The 19,177-nt window shown below is 53.8% G+C and overlaps 1 protein-coding gene across 7 annotated transcripts in view; it reads right to left on the bottom strand.

Moving 5' to 3' along the window:
- CHD6 (chromodomain helicase DNA binding protein 6) overlaps nt 1-18,160 on the bottom strand; it is an 89,504-nt gene extending 71,344 nt beyond the window's left edge. Inside the window, exon 1 of one of the 7 annotated variants that reach the window (XM_064674394.1) lies at nt 18,019-18,160. Coding sequence is in view for 2 of the 7 variants with exons in the window: in XM_064674392.1 (XP_064530462.1) it covers nt 11,246-11,307 (62 nt within the window). In the remaining 5 variants the exon portion in view is untranslated. Of the gene's footprint in view, nt 1-11,245; nt 12,158-12,530; nt 13,844-16,952; nt 17,030-17,226; nt 17,371-18,018 lie in introns of those variants that run through there. The other 6 variants (XM_064674396.1, XM_064674397.1, XM_064674398.1 and 3 more) reach the window with 6 other exon arrangements.
- Nucleotides 18,161-19,177: the final 1,017 nt, after the last annotated feature.

The raw sequence follows: 19,177 nt of genomic DNA, 5'->3' as shown, positions 1-19,177 counted from the left end.
AGCTTCATCACAGAGAGCACCAACACCACCTAAGACTGAATTACATTAAAACATATCTTGTGGGAATGAGCTGTAATTAGACTGGCCCACAAAACCAACGGTCTCCACAGCCAGAGAGCTGAAAGCATAGCACGCGTTAACAAGCAGAAAAGGACTGTGCCCACAGGTTATGTATTCCAAGAGCAAGCAATAAGACACATCTGCACCATCCAAGTTGCTCTCAGCTGATGTCCCACTCGTCTTTTAGGAGACTCTGCTGGTGGGCTCTCACATCTCAAATTCCCATTGGTTCTTTGCATCCCCAAAATGGGCTGGGCTAATGTAAGTTCCTTGATCACCAAAATACCCAACAAAAAGGTGTCCTCCCTTTAACATAACACATACACATAGGTGAGGATCAGTCAAACAGGACCACTTCTCAGGGTCCCAACAGGACGAGTACTTTGGGAGGAACAATGCAGGGGGATGGAGCTTTGGTTCAGTGCTGGGACCCTCATGACAAGGAAGTGACCCTCATGAGACTGAAGGACTGGAGCATGTCCAGAGAAGGGAACGGAGCTGGGGAAGGGTCTGGAGCACAAGTTTGGTGAGAAGCATCTGAGGGAGCTGGAGGGGCCCAGCCTGGAGAAAAGGAGGCTCAGGGAGGACCTTCTTGCTTTGTACAACTCCCTGACAGAAGGGTGGAGCCAGGTGGGCTCTTCTACCTGGTAGCAAGAAATGGCCTCAAGCTGCACCAGGGGAGGTTTTGGTTGGACATCAGGGAAAATTTCTCTACCAAAAGGGTTGTCCAGCCCTGGCACAGCTGCCCAGGGCAGTGGTGGAGTCACTATCCCTGGAAGGATTTAAAAGATGTGTGAGTGTGCCACTTAGGGACATGGTTGAGTGGTGACTTCAGCAGTGCTATGTTTACAATTGGGCTTAATGATCTTAAAGGCCTTTTCTAAACTACTATGATTCTATGGTTCACAACAACCTGGGGAACAGCCTCCAAAACCAGTAATGCATATAGCAGAGTCAGGCTACCCCATCTTTCCCGTGGGGACACATCCAGACTTCTCTCAGCCCTTCCCTCTCCTTATGTGCTCCTGCATGTGCTCCCAAGATATCCTCAAAACCACCACCAAGGACCAGGCCCACAGATGACTTCAGACATATGAAGTTCAATCTCTGAGTACAATATCTGGCATTGTCCCATTAAAGACTTCCACCAATATCTCTTCAAGAATTCTATGTCTCAACAGGAACAGATGCTCCAACAGCTCCTCAGTCACGGACACAACAAGGCACTTCAGAAAGAAAGTTTTATTCATAGCCTTTATCCAAAGAGCAACTTTCATTTCCTGACAGGAAATCTCATCTGCAGCATGGTGAGGAAGGTGGGAGTCGGCAGCTCTGAACGCAGTCCTGTATTCCAGGCTCTGCATTATCTTCAAGCCCTGTCCTACTCTCTCTTCTCTGACAGCTCAGATGTCCCCAGGCCCCCTAACCCCTCTGTACCTGCCTTAGCTGCAGCTGAGAAGCTCTCCTGAGGCCAACTCAGCCCCAGGGCAGGCATGAGCACAGCCCTGTCTGTTGCCCCAGGTCACATCCATAGGCTTGTAACCAACAGTCAACAGGGCCACAAACAGAGCAGAGGCCTCAGCATCTGCAGAAACTAATGGCATTTGCCCAAGAACACTCCTTATGCAGTGCAGCAGCAAATTTTTTTACTTTATTAGAGCACATCCCTGCAGTACAGTTCCATGTTCAGCTGCCTGTGTGAGGCAGGTGGCTGCCTTCTTCAAAGGGGAAAAAGCTCAGATTTTATCTGTACAAATAAACTGCAGCCAGGAAACAATGACTGCAGTTAAAACAAAAATCAACACCCCACCACCAAGTCCTTAGTGATGCTCTTCAGAAGGATAAACAAAAGGGGCATGTGGCTTTCTCCAAGCGCAAGAGGAGATGGGATTCAAGGAACAAGCAATGCTCACAAACCACCTCATTAAGGAAAGAGGCACCCACAGGTCCTTGTGGGCATGTCCACTTATGTGTCAGAAACATTGGCGATAACTCATTTGGAAAACCTGCACTCTTTCTTTTCCCTTTCTAAATAGGAATTCTGCACCAAAGTCCCTCCAAAGCTGCTGCAGCAAAGAGAAGAAGCTTGAAGCAGCCTTGGGCATTGTAAACTTGTAAGTTGATGTGTGCCACCACACAGTCCCAGAATTGCTGGAATTCAAAGCGACCTCTTGAGATCATCTCACCCAAGCCCCCTGTTAAAGCAGGTTTACCTCAAGCAGGTTGTACAGGATCGTGTCCAGGCAGGTTTTGAGTATCTCCAGAGGAGACTGCACACGATACATTTCAATCCTGATTTTCAGCTCACACGCATGGCAAACATTCACTTACACAACCAAGCCACTCGGCACCCTGCACATACATGCCACATCTCAGTGAAGGCATAAAAATCCAGCAAAGGGAACATATTTGCTTCTCAGCAGGTCTCTTGGATACTCAAGTCCCAGGCCAGAAGTGAGAGCCCCTGACTTGCTGAAGCACAGCAACTGTTGGTCCCTTCCAACCCATTCCATTCTATGATTCTTGGATTTAGTGATCAGCTGCTTTTCCTACCAGGTAGACTGGAAGATGAACTCTTCTGGTGGTTCATCAAAGACATTCAAGGGGAACAGGAGCCCCATACTTCAGGCTAGGGGCCCCTCTGCTTATTACAAACCAGAGAAGTGCTCTAGTACAATATACCTGGCTGACTCATCTTCCAGCTCCCTGCAGCCTGAGGGTCCCCTTCCCAGACACAGGAGCAGCACCTGGCACAGCACAGCAGGCTCAGGGTCTGGGGAGGTGCCAAGGACAAGGTCTCACAGCAAGCAGCAAGAAGTGTCCAACCTCCGTATGTCAGCAGACTTCTGGTGACGCTTCCTTCCTTGTTCACCTCCTCAACATCATGTGGCCCTTCTCTCCTCCCCCGCCGTGGTTTTGATTACAAGAAGGATTCTTTGGAAATACAGATCCCAAACAGGCACAGCACTTCACATGCAGCCCCAAAGGCCAAGCAGGAAGGCAGGGAGATAAAGAAGAGACAAGAATTGCACAGCCACGCCATGAAATCACTCATTTTCAGACAAGCAGGTCTGCTCTGCTGAAGCACCTCAGGAAGTGCTCCATCTCCCCAGTGCTCGGGCACAGCTTGAAGGAAAAGAGATCAGTCAGGAGTGCCAGGTCCAAAGGCGCTGCTCAGGCCTGCAGGCCAGCAGCAAGCCAGGCTCATGGACAGCAGGTGGCTCAGCACAGCCTTGCTGCTCTGGTACCTGAGGATGTGATAAGCTGCCCTGAGAAACACTGGCAGAGGTCACAGTAGAGACTGATGAGCAGTCTCAGAAATAACTGCAGGCAGCTCCCACAGCCACAGCACAAGGGCCCTGCTCAGCCCTGCCAGACTGAGGCAGCAACAAAGGGCACCAGCTAATGGGGCAACTTGAGAGCTTTCAGAAGCCTGTCTCACAAGCAAAGGATCCTGGTCTTTCACTCCACACACCAACCCCAATGCCAGTGTCAGCAGCTGTCCTTGAGTATACACACCACTCTGGGGTGGTGGGGACACCCCACTGCCTCACATAAGCTGCAGAGTAGCTCACTGAGGGGAAGAGGTGCTGGTCCAGCCCTGGCTGTCCAAGAGCTGCTCTGCCCTCCACTACCTGCCATCATCATGGCAGCAGCTCTTGGCTCAACCACAGAACAGTGTCTCATGCCTGACAACAAACCTTACAAGTCTTGAGGAGAGAAGCCAGAAGCCATTCCCTATCATACAGGGATAACATCAAAAATTGTAATTTCTGTAACAGGGTCAGGCATCACGTCAGGCCTTTGCAGAGCTGAGGCATCAGTACTACTGCTCCAGCAGGAACTCATGGAGTCCTGGCTTGAGGTCAGACGCACAGGAACAGCATCAGTATCTCATGCTGTGCCCCATCCCACAGCCTGGGGAGCCTCACACCAGCTCACTGTCCAAAGCGAGGCCAAATGGGATCACTGCGATGGGAGTAAGGGACCAGCCTCGACAAGCAAACAAATTATTCCCAAAGCAGCAAGGGTGCCTGCATCTGCCTGAAGACAGCTGAGAGAAATAAGTATTGGCCATTGCTTATCAAGAGGTTTGCTGCCTTACACTGCTACTCCTGCCCCAGTCACTAGGAGAGCTACTGAGCAGCAGATGACAGGTTAGGACTGATGGGCTCTGGCAGGCTTTCCCAGACAAGCTGGAGCAGAGGGCCCCAGGCCCTGGCAGCACCTGCCCATTAGAGGAGCCTCCAGAACACTCTCCACCCTCAACAGCTTTGCTGCTGGCAAGGAAGACGGCAAACCCGAGGACAAACAAGCATGGCCCAGGCATCAGCCACCCTCCCTACCTGATGCATCCACACTGCAGGTGAGCAGCAGTCAAGGACCCATGGGTCTGGCTGGGACAGACCAAGACGAGAACTTGGAGCCTGCATTCTTCTTTATCTGCTTGGCTCAACCTACACGGTTTCTCTGAGAGAAACAGCAGAGAGAGACGTATCTGCAGTCCTCTGGTGCTGTTTAAGTCTTGCTACCTTATCAATCCCTGTTCCCAGCCAGGGCTGCACAGACACGTCTCAGCAGCAGAGCTGCCAGAGCTTGAAGCTTGAGTGTCTGGTGCAATCCAGAGGGACTGAGGGAACTACACTCCTGTGGGCTGCATGGATAAGGGACTCTGCAGAAACATCTCCCTGCCACTGGATTTACAAAGGTGCTCCTGCTCACTCGGGGAGATCCAGACAGGGGAGACAAGCGCTGGCAGCACAACTGCCTGCAAAACACTGTAGAGGCAGAGTTAGGGGAGGGGGAAAGAAAAACACGGCACAAGAGTGACACTTCTCTCCCTGGCTCCTCCCCACCAGCTCTCTGCAAGCTGAATTAGGGTTGCGTGGTCCAGCAAAGCCTCCTCTGTTGGGCAAAACAGCAACCTGGCTGGCTGCTCCTCCACAGCACACTCCATCACCCGGGAGCATCTCTGCGGGATACTCTTTGAAGGAGGTACCCAGCCCCCGTCAGCAGCTACCCGTCTGCAGGCTGTCACGCAAGCGAGCCTGGCAGGCAGAGCCCGGCTCTCTCCCCACAGCCTGCTGCAGCGGGATTTGTTTATGTGTCTGCAGCTGCTCCGTGCCTTCGCCATGGGAATCCAGGCTGCAACTGCAGCCGCGCCGAGGAGGAGCGGCCTCCCCGCCCGGCTGCGCGGCGGGGCCGGGGCACGGCCTGGAGCCGGGCCGGCCGAGCGGCCAGCCGCATTCCCAGCCCTCCGCAGTGCCTCCCCCACATCCTGCCTCCAGCCCTCCGCTGGGGGTAGAGAATGCCAATCTCGGGTTGTAATTTTTCCAAGTTAAAAATAACCCGGTAGTTTAGTAAGAGAAGCAGCAGCAGCAGCGACGCGGGGGGCTGGGGAGCCTGCGAGCTCGCTGCAAGGCAGCGCTGTGTACATTTTCCTTCCCAAGCCGAGGCTATGGAGAAGCAGCTTCCCAGCTCTGCTCACACAGCTACGGAAAGTGAGATTCCCTCAGCATCCCATCAGCAGAGGCTTCGCTGAGCAGCCAAGTGGTCTTTATTCACAGCTGCCCTAACACTCCCTCACTGCTCCCTGGTGCCGGTGGGAAGGGGGCACAGGGCCCACAGCCCTCAGCAGGACACACGGCAGCAAGGAAGAGGGCCACAGAGGTCCAAATATCCCAAAGTAAGGGAGCAAACATGCCTCGGGTCGGTGCACGTGTCCAGGACAGGCAGAGCATCACACCAACAGCCACTCCCAAGGAAGCCACAGCTATGCTCCAAGCAATTTTCTGTTCTTAAAATATTTTAATCTTTAAAAAAAAGAAGGAGGGGGAGAAAGAATTGTGTTCTCTTTGGGGCCAGGGAAGCCAAGAGATCTACTAATAAGGCCACCCAATGCACATGGCAATCCTGCAGCACCTTCCCAGGACACCAAAGTCCACCACCCCACAGGAGAACAGGTAACAAGACTTTGACAGGCAGGCAAGAATTCACCACAACCTCCTCGCTGCTTGCTTCCTGGGATTAGGAATACAGTGATGCTGCACAGCGTTCCCCTCCAAAAAGCCTGCTCAGCACCAACACTCTGCTCCCAAGCTCTCAGCTCTACAGCGACAGCCACGTCAGAGACCCTGGGGAGACACTTGGGCCTGTGCCACTGCCTGTGCACAGAGGATGCTCTGTTGGCACCCAACAAGCAAGAGAGCACACGCAGGCTGGATACAGCCCCCGGTAATGCAGCTTCAGTCAGCTGCACTTCATGACTCTCATGACAAGCTCACGTGGCAAAACCAGCAATAGCTCCTTTCTGAAGGGTTTTCAAATGCAGCTCCTAACCCAAGACCATAACCATAATGACCTTCAGCAGCTATTTCAAAGCTGCACAGTGCCAGAGGGCTGAGAACCAAGGGCTTGCTCAGACTCCAGCAAGCACAGCAACAAGCAAAGACCAACAGCACAAGGGAAGAGAAAGCAGCAGAATGGCTGAAACCCCTTTAGTTTTGTTCAACAAAGGCACCTCATGAATGCAAAGCCATGCCTGGCCAGTCAGCATGCACAAAGAAATGCACTCCAGCTTGCTGCTAAAGAGAGGGAAACCAGGTCTGAGCTCACCCTAAAAGGTATTTCCCTCATCACCTTCATGGACAGCCTAAAACAAGGGGACACACCACTCCCAAGTGGCACTGGGAATTGAGAGGTGGCCGTCTGCAGAGTGGGGATGCACCCAGCATCACTGCAGCCCCTTCCCTGCCACGGGGATGCACCCAGCATCAGCTGTATGCCCTTTCCCACATCATACCCCTGCTACCCTGGTGTGCAGGAGCTGCCAGGAGCAAGAGGTTTCTCAAGCCTAGTACGTCTGTTGCCTTTTGATTTGCAGGCCAAGAGTCTCACTCCAAACAGTTGCTCATAAGCCCCAAGCACTGGATTTTAATCCTCAACATCAGCAAGGCAAAAAACAGAGGAAAGACAAACCTAACCTCTACAATTCAGTACCTATGCAGCCAAGGAAGAGAGAACGGAGGCAGGCCAAGCCTGCCAAGGCTCATAGCTGGCACCTAGCAGGTTGGCTCCCACAGGGGCAGGCACATGACCACCTGCAGCAGTGCTGAGCGCCACGATTTCATGGGTGCGTTGGTGTGCACAAACAGCTACAGCACTCCTGTACATGCAGGGGGTCTGCAGCAGCTCCCTGCAGGGCAGCATCCCACCAGCACAATTTGCATGCTCTGTCAAGAGCAACCCCAGCTCCTGCCACATCAGTAAAGCCCGTCGCACATCACTGATGTGGCACTTCCAGACCTCTGCTCCCCATTAAACACAAACACCCTCTGGTGTGGCATTCAACCCAGGCCACCACACAGGCCAAATTAACTGCCCCATCTGCCAAATCTTAAAAAGCCATTTCTCCATTACCAGTGCCAAATCTTCCTTCCATTTATTCACTAGCCCCAGCATGTTGGTCAGCAAGCCAACAAGAAGGACATGAATGGAGTGTCCAGGGAACAGACTGTGCCAGTGGCTATAAAGCCTTCTCACTTCTCCCATCACACTCCCAGCACTTCATTTCCTACTTTAAAATAAGGGAAAACACAGTATCTTTATCCACATGCTACAGCAGAGTCCCAAGCTGTGCAAGCCAGTAAAGCCTACAGCCAACTGCCACCTCGGCAGTGTCCTGCACAGCTCTCCAGCCCCTCTGGTACCCTCCTGCAGCCAGAGGCAGCCAGCTCACAGCCTCTCTCCTTGTATGGGGGAGCCAGGAGCACAGTGCTAATGGCAGCTCAACACAGCAGCAGGACCAGCTTGCTGGCAACCAAAAAGATGCCTGGTGAGCAACTTCTGTTCCCCAGCCTGGGACAGTACACGCAGTCTGCTCCTCCACAAGGCAGGGAGCCTCAAGTGCCAAGGCAGATGCGCCTGGGCTGCCAAGGAGGCTATGGAAAGCCTCAGGTCAGAGTGACAACACAACCCCAGCTACATTTTAGATGGAAATGGACGAAGAAGCTCTGAGGACACACTCTTGGTGCTGGAAGCAGGCTTTCTACCCTGAAGTGCCTGCCTGTTATGCCTGGGCAATGAGAGGATCACGGGCTCAGCTCCTGCTGGTTTCCCGGACCAGTGAGGAACCAGACTTCCCAGCAGTGTAAGAAAAGTCTGTGATGAATTACTGAGCTCACAGGAGCACAGGGGTTATTATCAGCTGCTTCAGAGGCTTCTTGCATCAGAGCAAATCATCCAGCTGCTCTTCAGCTACCAGGAGGGATACAGAGGTTGCAGCAGAAACCAGCACCCTGCACACTCTGCACATTTTCCTGCTGCCTTTTATTCCTCGAGCACAAGCACTCAGAGCTTCACTTAGCTGTCCAAGTCCATCCTCAAGGTCACTGTCCCTGTAAAGATGCCACCAGGCACATAATTTAGCCAATAGCACCTTTATTAGCAAGAAAGGTGTACAAAAGCCAGCTCAACCAGCAGACCTTGACAGCTGGCCAACTCAAAGACCCTTTTATGAGGTTACTGCTTGACAGCTATACACCAAATGACACCAAACTCATGCTATCCCAAGGCAGATGGCCAAAAAATGAGATGGCATTCCTGAAAGCACAGATCTTCCCCTCTTACTGTTGTTAATGTCCTGGACAGCAAACTCAAGCTGTCAGAAAACAGCTTTGCCACACTGCAAACAGCTCCTCAAAGGCAATCAAGCCCTTTGTGCCTCTACTTTCCAATGGTGGAATAGGGACAAAAAAAAAAAAAAAAAATTAAAAAAAAAATCAACCTTCACAGCAGGGCTACTGAGAGAGTGAACAAATGCTTGCAGCGCACCTCAAGGCTTGGCTGTAGACACACATGAAGAGCAGATTTCCTGCTGAGAAGGCACAGCAGTTCTAGCCACAGCTCCATATGGTAATGGACACCCCACCGCAGAGTCCAGTCCTGAAAAATCATTCCTTCAGGCATTTTTGTCAGTCTTCTCCAGTTGAAACTCCCTGCCTCCTCACAGACCTTCATGGTGGATCCCTCTTATCCCTGTCAGTCATCCACCTGATGTCCCCCAATTGCTCCTGTTACCTGCTGACTCTAAGTTATTCTCCATTGTCCTCCTACTAAAACTACAGTAAAGGAAAAGGGTGAAAGAAAAAGTTGGTGTCCTCCTGCCAACCTCCTGCTTCATCTAGTGAATAGCCCACTGGAATGTGCCCCAAGAAACACATCCAAGCCAGGAGCTGAATGAAACGTGGCCAAGTCATCAGCAGCTGGGTCACAAGAACAGAGTGAGCATTTTAAGCACTTCCAGGGCCTTGCAAGCAGGATTGGATACCACTGCTTTGCCAAACACCTTGTCCGTGCACAGGCAGCAAAGAGGGGAGGGGTGTTCGGTGCATGAAGTGAGCTCAGGGCCAGCCTTGCTGGTGCTTTGCCCACCATGGCCACGCCTCACACCACAGCTTCTAAGCATGGGCACTGAAGGTTGATCCCAAGGTAGTCTCAGCTTGTGATGAGTGAGCAGCTCTTCTTTGGGCCAGGCAGCCCTGTATCCTGGTCCTACGGGTCTCAGAAACCAGGTGATAAAGGAAGCTCAGCTTGGTCTGTGCTCTCACACACAGTGCAGGCTGGAGCAGGCACAGAAGGGACCTCTAGGAGCAAAAGGACACTTTGCTACACCGCTCGCTCTCTAAGCGCAGGACAGCTTCAATAGCACCTTACAGAGGCCACCTGATGGATGCTGCCCTGCTGGAGAGGAGCTCCTGCACATGCACAGGCTGCACCTGCCCTGTCAATGCTGCAAACTCGGGTCACCCTCTCTAGGACAGGGCAGAAAGGTTGGCTGGCAAGACCCCTGCCTGCAGCAGGGCCAGGTACTAGGGGAGCCAAGTTGCTCCTCATCACCCAGAAAGACAGCATCCCAGATAACCACAATCTGAGAGTATACTGTATGCTATGGGGAGGTCCCACAGCTCATGGCATCTGTTCTGCCTGTACACCCTAACAGAATCTAGCAAACCTCGCTCCAAAATAGCAACAAAGTCTGCTGCAAACTGAAGCATCAGACCTATTTCCCAAGCATCTAAAAAACAGGGAGAGAAAGCAAATTTTAGTGAACTTTCCTGATGCAGCACAGAGCAGGAGCACTCCTCACAAGCAGCATCACTAACCTCCAGTCCCCAGGTTCACATCCTTACATACACCTTCACCTCCATTGCCCAGCAAGGACTATAAATCCCTGACATTCACCTCCAAGGGCTTGCAGATTGCTTTGAATTTAACCCTCTGAAATACAAGTTCTACACAATCTCAGCTGAAGTTACTTTGGAGAACAGTCTCCAGAGTTCAGATGTAACAAGACCTTCCTCTCAATCATCTCAATGCTTCCTTACATTTGTATCTTTTACACAGTCCCAAGAACGACTAAAGTATGGAAGACAGAGAGCAGTGCCAAAGAGAAATTCCTCAATTCCTCATACACAAATGCTTGGGGTTCAATGATGCCAGCTCCTCAGCTATGGGCAATGCTTTCATACACTTGGGTAGCCTTTTTAAACAGCAAGCACCCAAGGCCCTGCCTGGACATGCTGCAAGTAAAATGCTACTGAAAGTACATATGGAGAGGTAGCCCCTTCTTGCCCCAGCTCATGATCCTGTGGTCAGAGTTAGCTCAGGGGGCAGTGGAGAGAGCATCAGCCTTGCCAGACTGGAGAGCCACAGCTGAGCACACCCCTCATGCCAGAGTGCACCAAGCCACCATCACTAACACAGGCTGCAGAGCCCCAGCGTTGCAGAGTCCCTTTTTCCAAACAGAGCTGGAACCCCAGAGCACACCAAGCCTCTTCCAACAGCACACAGGCAGAGCTGCTGTGGGTCTCTCCTGGACTCAAGCTGCATTCCTTCAGGACACAGACAGATGATGTCCAGGACACTCCTGGCCAACCAGCACCATCATCATGGGGTCACCCAGACAGCAGGCAAGCACACAGCACCAGCTGAGCCAAGCCACTAAGAGACTCTTGTCCCTGCTTGCCTGGCACGTCTATAAACATCAGTCTCCTTTGACATGTAGGAATGTGGAGGCCAGGTGAGCAAACCCTGGACACAGCAGGAATGTCCTAGCCCATCTCACTGCACATATCTGTTGGAAGTCCATGCCAACACAGCTTCCGCATCTCCTCTCCCTCTGTACCTGGATAAGCCACTCATTTTCTGAGCTCTTCCTTCAGCAGGCGTCTGTGGAGTAACAATCATGCAACAAGGTCTGGAAATCCACTTCTCTGTCAGACATCTCCCTCTTCCAGCTCAGAGTGACAGAAAGAGCAGGAGGTAGAGCTGGATCCAGGAAGGGGTTTAAGAGCACTGTCCTCAGCCCTAGTGCCATGTTCCATTCAGTACAGCAGCCAGTGGAGAGCCTGTCTAGAAACCAGAGAGCAGCATCTGCAGATAATCATATCTCCACACCCAACAACACTGTGCCCTGTCAGATGCAGGCACAGCTGTACCTATTCAAACACACAGGGCCTGCAAGCTGCAAAGTCATACCTCACTACAAGGCCCCTGGAGAGGGCACTCTCCTTGAAATTACAACTACTAAAGCTTCAAAGAGCCTGTGCCCACAGTGACTCAACTCCTTCCTTTGCCTTCTGGATTCAGGACCCTGGTCCTCACACTCAAAGCACAGTGTGGGACTGGCTCAACTCCAAACCAGTGACATTATTCTCAGAAAAAAACTCTCACCCTCCAGAACAAGGAGGTGGAGCAGCCACTGTGACTGGCCCACAAATCTGCAACCACCTCTCTGAAGAAATCAGGGTAACCACAAACCTCAGCACCTTCACAAGTAAGCACAAGCCTTGCTTCAGCCAGCCTCCCCACAACATCACCATGCAAACAAATCGAGCACAGTCTCTTGTCAGCAGTGGAGGAGAGAAACCTGCTTTTATGTATGCACCAAAGTGCATGCTGGGAAAGGCTCAGATACTCTGGTGAGGGGCACCCTACGGGGACTGAGAAAGATCACTGAGAAACAGGGCTTTGCTTGCCCTAAAGCAACAAGCAGAGAAGCATACAAATAAGAGCAATGGGCTGTGCATTTCCACACCCCACCACGCTCCTTCTCAGGCTAAGCAAGCACAGGGTACAGCAAGGATACACCAGGCACTTAGGGGAGTCCTCAAGAGAGAATGGCTCTTCTCTGATCCTCAATTAACAGACACCGAACACTTAAACTTCATTTTATCTAAAGTATATTTTAAGTTCAGCCAAAGCAGATGAAAGAAAGAGGGTTAAAAGTGCTCCGTGCACAAGACCTAGAGACTCAAGGCAGTAGCTCACACAAAAATAGCAGCTTTCACAGCACGTATATAGCAAAGCACTAATATTTATTCTTGTATCTAGGACTAACTTTAATTCTGCCTCGATGCACATATATAACAAGACATTAATGTTTCTTAAAGAACCAATACTTCACCTACCTCTATGTCAAAGAGGTGGAAGTCCCCCATAACTTTGCAGCACCCTCGTTCCTGCATGTAGCTAATTGCTAACGCTGGAATTCACCTTCCAAGGCAGCCATAGAGTATAAGGCTGAAGTAAAATGAAACTATGTCCATAAAACAAATTCCATAAAACAAATACCTATTTCCAGTGCAATACAGAGGGAGCACAACTCTTCGCAGTGGCTGCTAACAGGGAGGGTCTGGTAGCTGAAGTCCTTCAATTGGCTGAAGTCCTGCTTCTGCCTTCAAGGCAGTGCAAATGAGGTACCTCCTGGGCTGGGGGCCCCTCCCAGGGGGCTTTAGCACTACGGGCAGTAAGTGCTTTCTCTCCCAAAGCATTCTGCCAGCCAGAGGCTGCTCTTCCCCCACAAGGCCTTCCCACAGGCTGCTGGCCTGGGGTCCCACACACACACTCGTGACCTTCCACCTATGTTCCTGTGCCAGAGCTACCACGATGGAATTCAAACACATGCTTTAGGACCGCATCAGGTAGTGAATGAGACAACCTTGCCTACCTGTCCCTCCCTTGCAATAATGGGCATGTTAGCAGGGACATGCAGCCAGTTCACGGGGCTGGGGCAACACCAGCCTGACCCCACATACTGCCTCTTTCTACTCTACTGCAAAGCAGAGTTCCACAGATCCCACGCTTTCATGGAAACACTTGGAAAACAAATACTCTGCAAATTGATTATCATAACTTTTCCTTGCTTTCGGCACAGTCACCCCAAAAGGAAGCAATGAGTTACCTGCATTTCAACCCAGACTTCTCGTAACAACTGAGCCAAATGGCAGAGAGAGCCAGAAAAGCATCAGAAAGCTTCACCAGAAGAGAGCTAAACTTGATCTCATCAGGAAAAACACAAAACAGAAGAACTCCAAAACAGCCCAGTAAAACCAACCATCCCAAACCAACCAACCAGATAACAGTACCTATCCTAGTGCAACAGAAGGGCCGCAGAGTGAGGGAAAAGGCAGGCCTGCAGAAGGCACGATATACCTCTGAGGACAGACATTCATAATATCACAGAACAGCAGTCCTCGTAGGGAAACCAGAGATGGAAAATGTGATGGGCACCCCATAGCCAAGCCAAAATCTCACCATCACAGAAACACCCACACTCCTTGAACAATACCCAATGCACCCCTGCAAGCACATTTCCAGCACCCACATGAAAAACAAAGAGGGACTGGGACTCAGTTCCCACGCTTCTCCTTTTCTGAACTGAAAGGAGTGTTTTGCTCCTGTTAGAGCAGGATTTATAGTCTCTACAGGCTGGGAATGCCTTGGAGACAACAGGCTGCAGCACAGAAGCAGCGTGCACCCCTTAACCTCAAGGCAGCGTTTCCTCTGCGGGGAGGAGGTTCCCATACAAAGGATGGGTGAAGAGCTGCCCTGCCTCACCCCCGTGCCAACAGAAGGCAGGCCCCCAGCACCTCTCTGAGCGCTGGGCCCCAGTGCGGCGCAGGGCAGGAGCTGCAGGGCAGGAGCCCTATGTCCAGGCACAAACTCTCCCAGCTTTTAGCTGACTTCCCGAAGAGCCGAGTGCGCTCAGGCATTCCCTAGGGCACAGCCATAAGCTTTCCCCAGGTATCTGCCAGGGATCTGCCTCAAACATTAAAGACTAGCCACAGTGTCCCAGGTGGGACATCCTAATTCTTAGGATGACTTGACACATCCAACACAACAATGCTAAAAATTATTAGCCACATATTGGCGGATTGCTAGGCTGCATCCCAGATTTTCCCATATAAGGGAAAGTTGAAGGCATTGTCCTATCACAAGGAAAACATATTGCACCAGCCTGAGATATTAGAAAGCAAAATCAGAGTCTCCTCATGTCACAAGCTGACACCCACAGCACCACAGTTTTCCCCATTTGCTGCCAGTTTGGTCAGCTTTCCCAGCGCTGTTATTCCAGCAGGCTGTGCCTGATGATGGCTGGAGGCTGGCTGGGACAGGTGCTGCCCAGAACAGCACTTACAGCTCACTGCTCTGCAGGGCTCTGCACTTCCCTACAGGATTTTGGTCCCACCACCACCACGCTTGGCAATGCAGGCACTGACACTGACACCAATCCCGTGGTGAAGGGCAGCTCTGCTTTCACAGGGTTTCAGGGTGCTGAGAACCCACTGCACAAACCCTGCACGCACTGGCACCAACACCGTGCCCACAGCAAACACTGCTGCTTGACTGCATTTAGACCACTCACCCTGATTATCTTCTCAACCTTTGACAGCACTTGTTGGCCCCCAACAACCACTCTGCCTCTGCCTGGCTGGAATCACAAACACCAGAGGTTGATTCCACTGTCCCAAGCAGGAAATTGGGGGTGAAAGAAGAGAAATGCACTCACTGCTGCTTGTAGGAGCAATGAAAGAAGCCCTCTTGGCTCCCCCAAAGTCTTACCCAGTGAGACATCCAACCAGTGAGGTTGCCAATGTCTCTTTAAGACAATCTCAGAGCAGCCTCCCCACATGCCTGCTCTCCAGACCCAACACAGGAGTGCACGTTCCCGCACCAAGGGCTCGCTCTCAGCACAAGGCTGATCGGCTCTCCGCTCTTTGCGAGGGCAAGCTTCTCCTGCACGCTGACGAGCACCACACCAGCTCTTATCTCTGCAAAGCCCAGACAGGCCAGGACACCACAGCAAAACACAAAGGCCTGCTCTGGCAGCCGAGCCATCTCACAAAAACAAGTTCACATGCTTGTGCAAAGCCCTCTTGAAATAACACAATCCATTACAGTGACCTTCATATCAGCCACCTGTAAAAGTTTGTCTTTGGAGAAACTGGTGAGAAAATATTACAGATCGCTCAAGAAAACTAAATCTTAAAAATTATTAAGATTACATTTGGCGAGGAGCAGAGATTTGTTTCCTGTTGAAGAAATACAGCAAAAAGCAGTCAGGAAAACAAGATATTCCTCTGAGAGCCTTCTCCACCAAGCCACTAGAAATCAACAGACCCCAAAAACACCCACAGCACTGAACACTGTGTCTAGCACTGGTACACCTAGGGCCAGCTGCTTAAAGACTAGCAGCGTAGACAGAGCCACTGTCCCCCACGGCCACCACGCAGGGCAATGGAGGGAGAGGTAAACTGAAGCCTTTAAACAAATGTACACTACCAAATCAGACAGCAGCGCTCAGAACAAGGTAATGAGGGTCCCTGTGATAGCATCTTGTGCAAGAGATGACCATTACTCACAGCTGTGAGCATGAGAAACAGTACAAAGCTGCCTTAGTCTTACAGGTTCAAACAGGGTACCCACACCAGCCCGCAGCAAGGGGCTGCAACTGCCTCCTCAGGGACAGGGCAGCTGACGTTTCTGCTGGGAGGAATGGCACAACAGGCAGGAATAAACACCCATGGCTGCAGGACGGGCTTCAAACTTCACGGAAGTGTAAACGGACCAACATCAGTTTTTCTCCAAGTCCTCTCCTTGACTTTGTTTTTTGTTTGAAGAATAACAACACATATTTTCAGTTCTGTGCACGAGGCACATGCAGACACTTTGATAGGATCCAGCTCTCCTAGTTATCACGCTTTACAGCTTGAAGCACTTGAGGGGCAACATTCAGTCAGCTTCACCCCACTGCTGCCATGCTGCCCATCTCTGCAGCAAAGCCAACGCAGCAGTGTGTCCAGCGCTCCTGAAGGACCTGCAAGTTCACACAGCTGTACCAATTTGGAAACATGGGCTGAATTAGTGTTTCCAAAGGCAAACAGACAGCAACATTACGCTTTGCAGTGGAAGATGAATCAATTTTTGGGAAAGGAACCCAGGGACAGCCCTAAACCAAAACCAACCCAGCTGGAGGCCAAAAACCTTGAGAGAAACAATCTATTTACTCCAGGAAGAATTTACTCTCAGAGCAAAATATGCTGTTATTGCTTCATACTTCAACAGCTGGACCAAAACAACAATTTCTCTGCAAAGCAGCACAGCAAAGCTACTGCGTGGACAAGGTAAACAAAGGGCAAGTGGGGGTAAGACAGCATCTATTCCTGTGCTATCATCTGAATGGGGCCCAAAAGCAACAGCAACACTTCACAGCGAGGAAAATACTCAGAGCTCAGTGTTTCCTCTCCTGCAGCAACATCCGAATCCAACTGACCCCATATCAGTTAAAGAGATACCCTGCGACCGAAGGGACAAACATCTAACGACTGCAACGCATCCGTCTGCCCCCTGGGAGCCCTCTGCCACGGAGGCTGGGGCTGCCTGACGGGTGCTGGAGGCTTCTGCCCAGACCCACAGCGAACCATCTCCACCCCTCTCATTCTCCAACCCCAACAGCATTTGCTGCATTTCTCGAGCAGGAGGTAAACAACAAAAAAGCCTGAGCTTTTGGCTAAAAGCATCCCAACTCACTGAAGAAACAAACCAAGCACCTTTCATAGCAAAATTGCGGAAGAACTACCACATCCAAGGCCAGCACCAGAGCAGGCAGCACCAGCTCTGTGTGTTGCGGGGCCACCGGCCTGGCCCCCGCGGTCCCCGACTCCACCGCGAGTTCAGTGTAGTTGGCAGGAGGCGAATCGATAAACAGAGGGGCCGCTGCTCCCAGGCGGGTGCTGCACCCCCGCAGCAGCAACCGAGCTGAGGATTTCGCTTCCTCTTCCCGTATTGTTTGTGTGCGTCTTTCACAGCGTTCACCCTACAGACCTCAACGATCAAGGCTAAAATCCACCTCCATCGCCAGCGAACGCCACTGGCGGGCACAGGGGAACCCCCCGGCGCGGGTACCGACACGCAGCGGGCGCGATGACTGCGGCGAGACGCGGCTGCGATGTGTGCCGTGACATGGCTGCGGTGTCACCACAGCCCGCGGCTGCTCCGCGCAGCGGGACCGGCCCGCGTTATCCGCGGGGGGAGCGGCCCCTCCCCCGCAACCCCCCGCGCCGCCCCCGCGCCTCCAGCCCGCACAGGGCCCCGCTGCCCCCGCCCGCCAAGTTTAAAGCCGCAGTTATGGATTTTCTGGAGCTCCGCGGCCGGGATGCCGGCGGGGAGCTGCGCCCCGCGGGGGGGCTCCGGCACCCGCACCCCGCGCCGGGGTCTCGCTCCCCCCTCCGGGCCGGGAGGAGCCTCCGCGCAGCGCCGCGGGGAGCCCGCCCCGCCCCCGGCCCCGCACGCCCCGGGAGCGCCGCCGCTGCCGGCCCGGAGCCGGCAGTGCCCGCGCCCCGCAGGACGGGCCACGGCCCCCCCGCGGCGCCGCGGCCCGGGGGGCGGGGGAGGGCGGCGCGGAGGCCCCGGGGGCGCCGCCGCCGCCCCTCCCCGCGGCCGGAGCCATGACAGGGCCGGCGGCCGCCCCGGCCCCCGCCCGCCCCGCGGCCCGCGCCGCCGCCGCCGAGTTCATTCATAGCGCCGCCCCGGCGAGGCCCCGCCGCCGCCCCGGCCCCGCCGCCCCGGGCCCGGCCCCGCCGGGCGGGGGAACCCAAAGTTGGGAGCAGAACTTACCCAAAATGGCTCCGCGGCCGCCCCAACACAAACAGCTTTTATTTGGTGAAGTTTAGCCCAGCACCCTGCAAGGACACCCTAACCTCGCCCGGGCCCGCCCCCGCGCCGAGCCCATTGGCTGCCCGGGGCCGAGCGCCGCCGCCCATTGGCGGGCCGGCCCGTCAGGCGCGCGGTGCTCGCGCCAAGCTTGTCTGCGGCGCGCCCGCCGCCCGCTCCATTGTGCTCCTGTTTGCGCCGCCGGCGGCGCCGCTCATTGGCCGCGCCGCCGCCCCCGCGCGCGCCGCCCCGCCCGCGCGCTCCACGTCCGCGCGGGGCCCGGATGTGGACAGGGCCTGGTCCCGCACAGAGCCCGCACAGACCGCACGGCCCGGGGACCCCGCACGGCCCGGGGACCCCGCACGGCCCCACACTGCACAGGGACACCGCACAGCACGGGGACCCCGCACGGCACGAGGACCCCGCACAGCCCGGGGACACCGCACAGCCCCACACAGCACGGGGACACTGCACAGCACAGGGACACCGCACAACTCCGCACAGCCCCGCCCCGCCCAGACCGCACAGCACAGCCCCACCCCGCACAGCACAGGGACACCGCACGGCACAGCCCCGCGCCGCCCGGCCTTGCCGCGGGGGTTGTCCCCGTCCCGGCCCCGCAGGCGCTGCCGCCCGTCGAGCTGCGAACGTCGGAGCGAAGTGCGGGAGCAGCGCTGGGAGGCCGCTGGCCCGGGAGGAGGGAATGTCGCTGCCTGGTGGGATGCTCCAGAGAATGCAGCGCCGGGGAATGTCGCTCTCGGAGGGGTGTTCCCGGAGAGGCGCTGGGAGCAGACTTAGGACATGGGCTGGGTGAGCCACCTGTCCAGGGAGAAACTTGGCAGGGAGCAAACGGCAAGATTCGGGTCCAGCACTGGCTAACAGTGAGCCAAGCCAGCCGAGGTGGGCTTTCCACTGGAATTTCTCACAACCAGACCCCGTTGGAATGCCTGTTCCCACTCACCCAACGCTGAGGGCTTTGCTCAGCACCCACAGCCAGACCAGCAGCACCCAGGGCTGCTGGGGAAGAGGAGCGGGGCTGGCAGTGTGCAGTCACTCCATCCTCCCAGCTGATGCAGGGATGCTCCAGCACCAAAAGAAACTCTGTTGGAGCTAATTAGCTCTT

The sequence above is a fragment of the Pseudopipra pipra genome, chromosome 17, assembly GCF_036250125.1.
Source record: "Pseudopipra pipra isolate bDixPip1 chromosome 17, bDixPip1.hap1, whole genome shotgun sequence".
NCBI lineage: Eukaryota > Metazoa > Chordata > Aves > Passeriformes > Pipridae > Pseudopipra > Pseudopipra pipra.
Note: the sequence above shows the minus strand (reverse complement) of the source record. Positions and strands in the feature narration are given on the sequence as shown.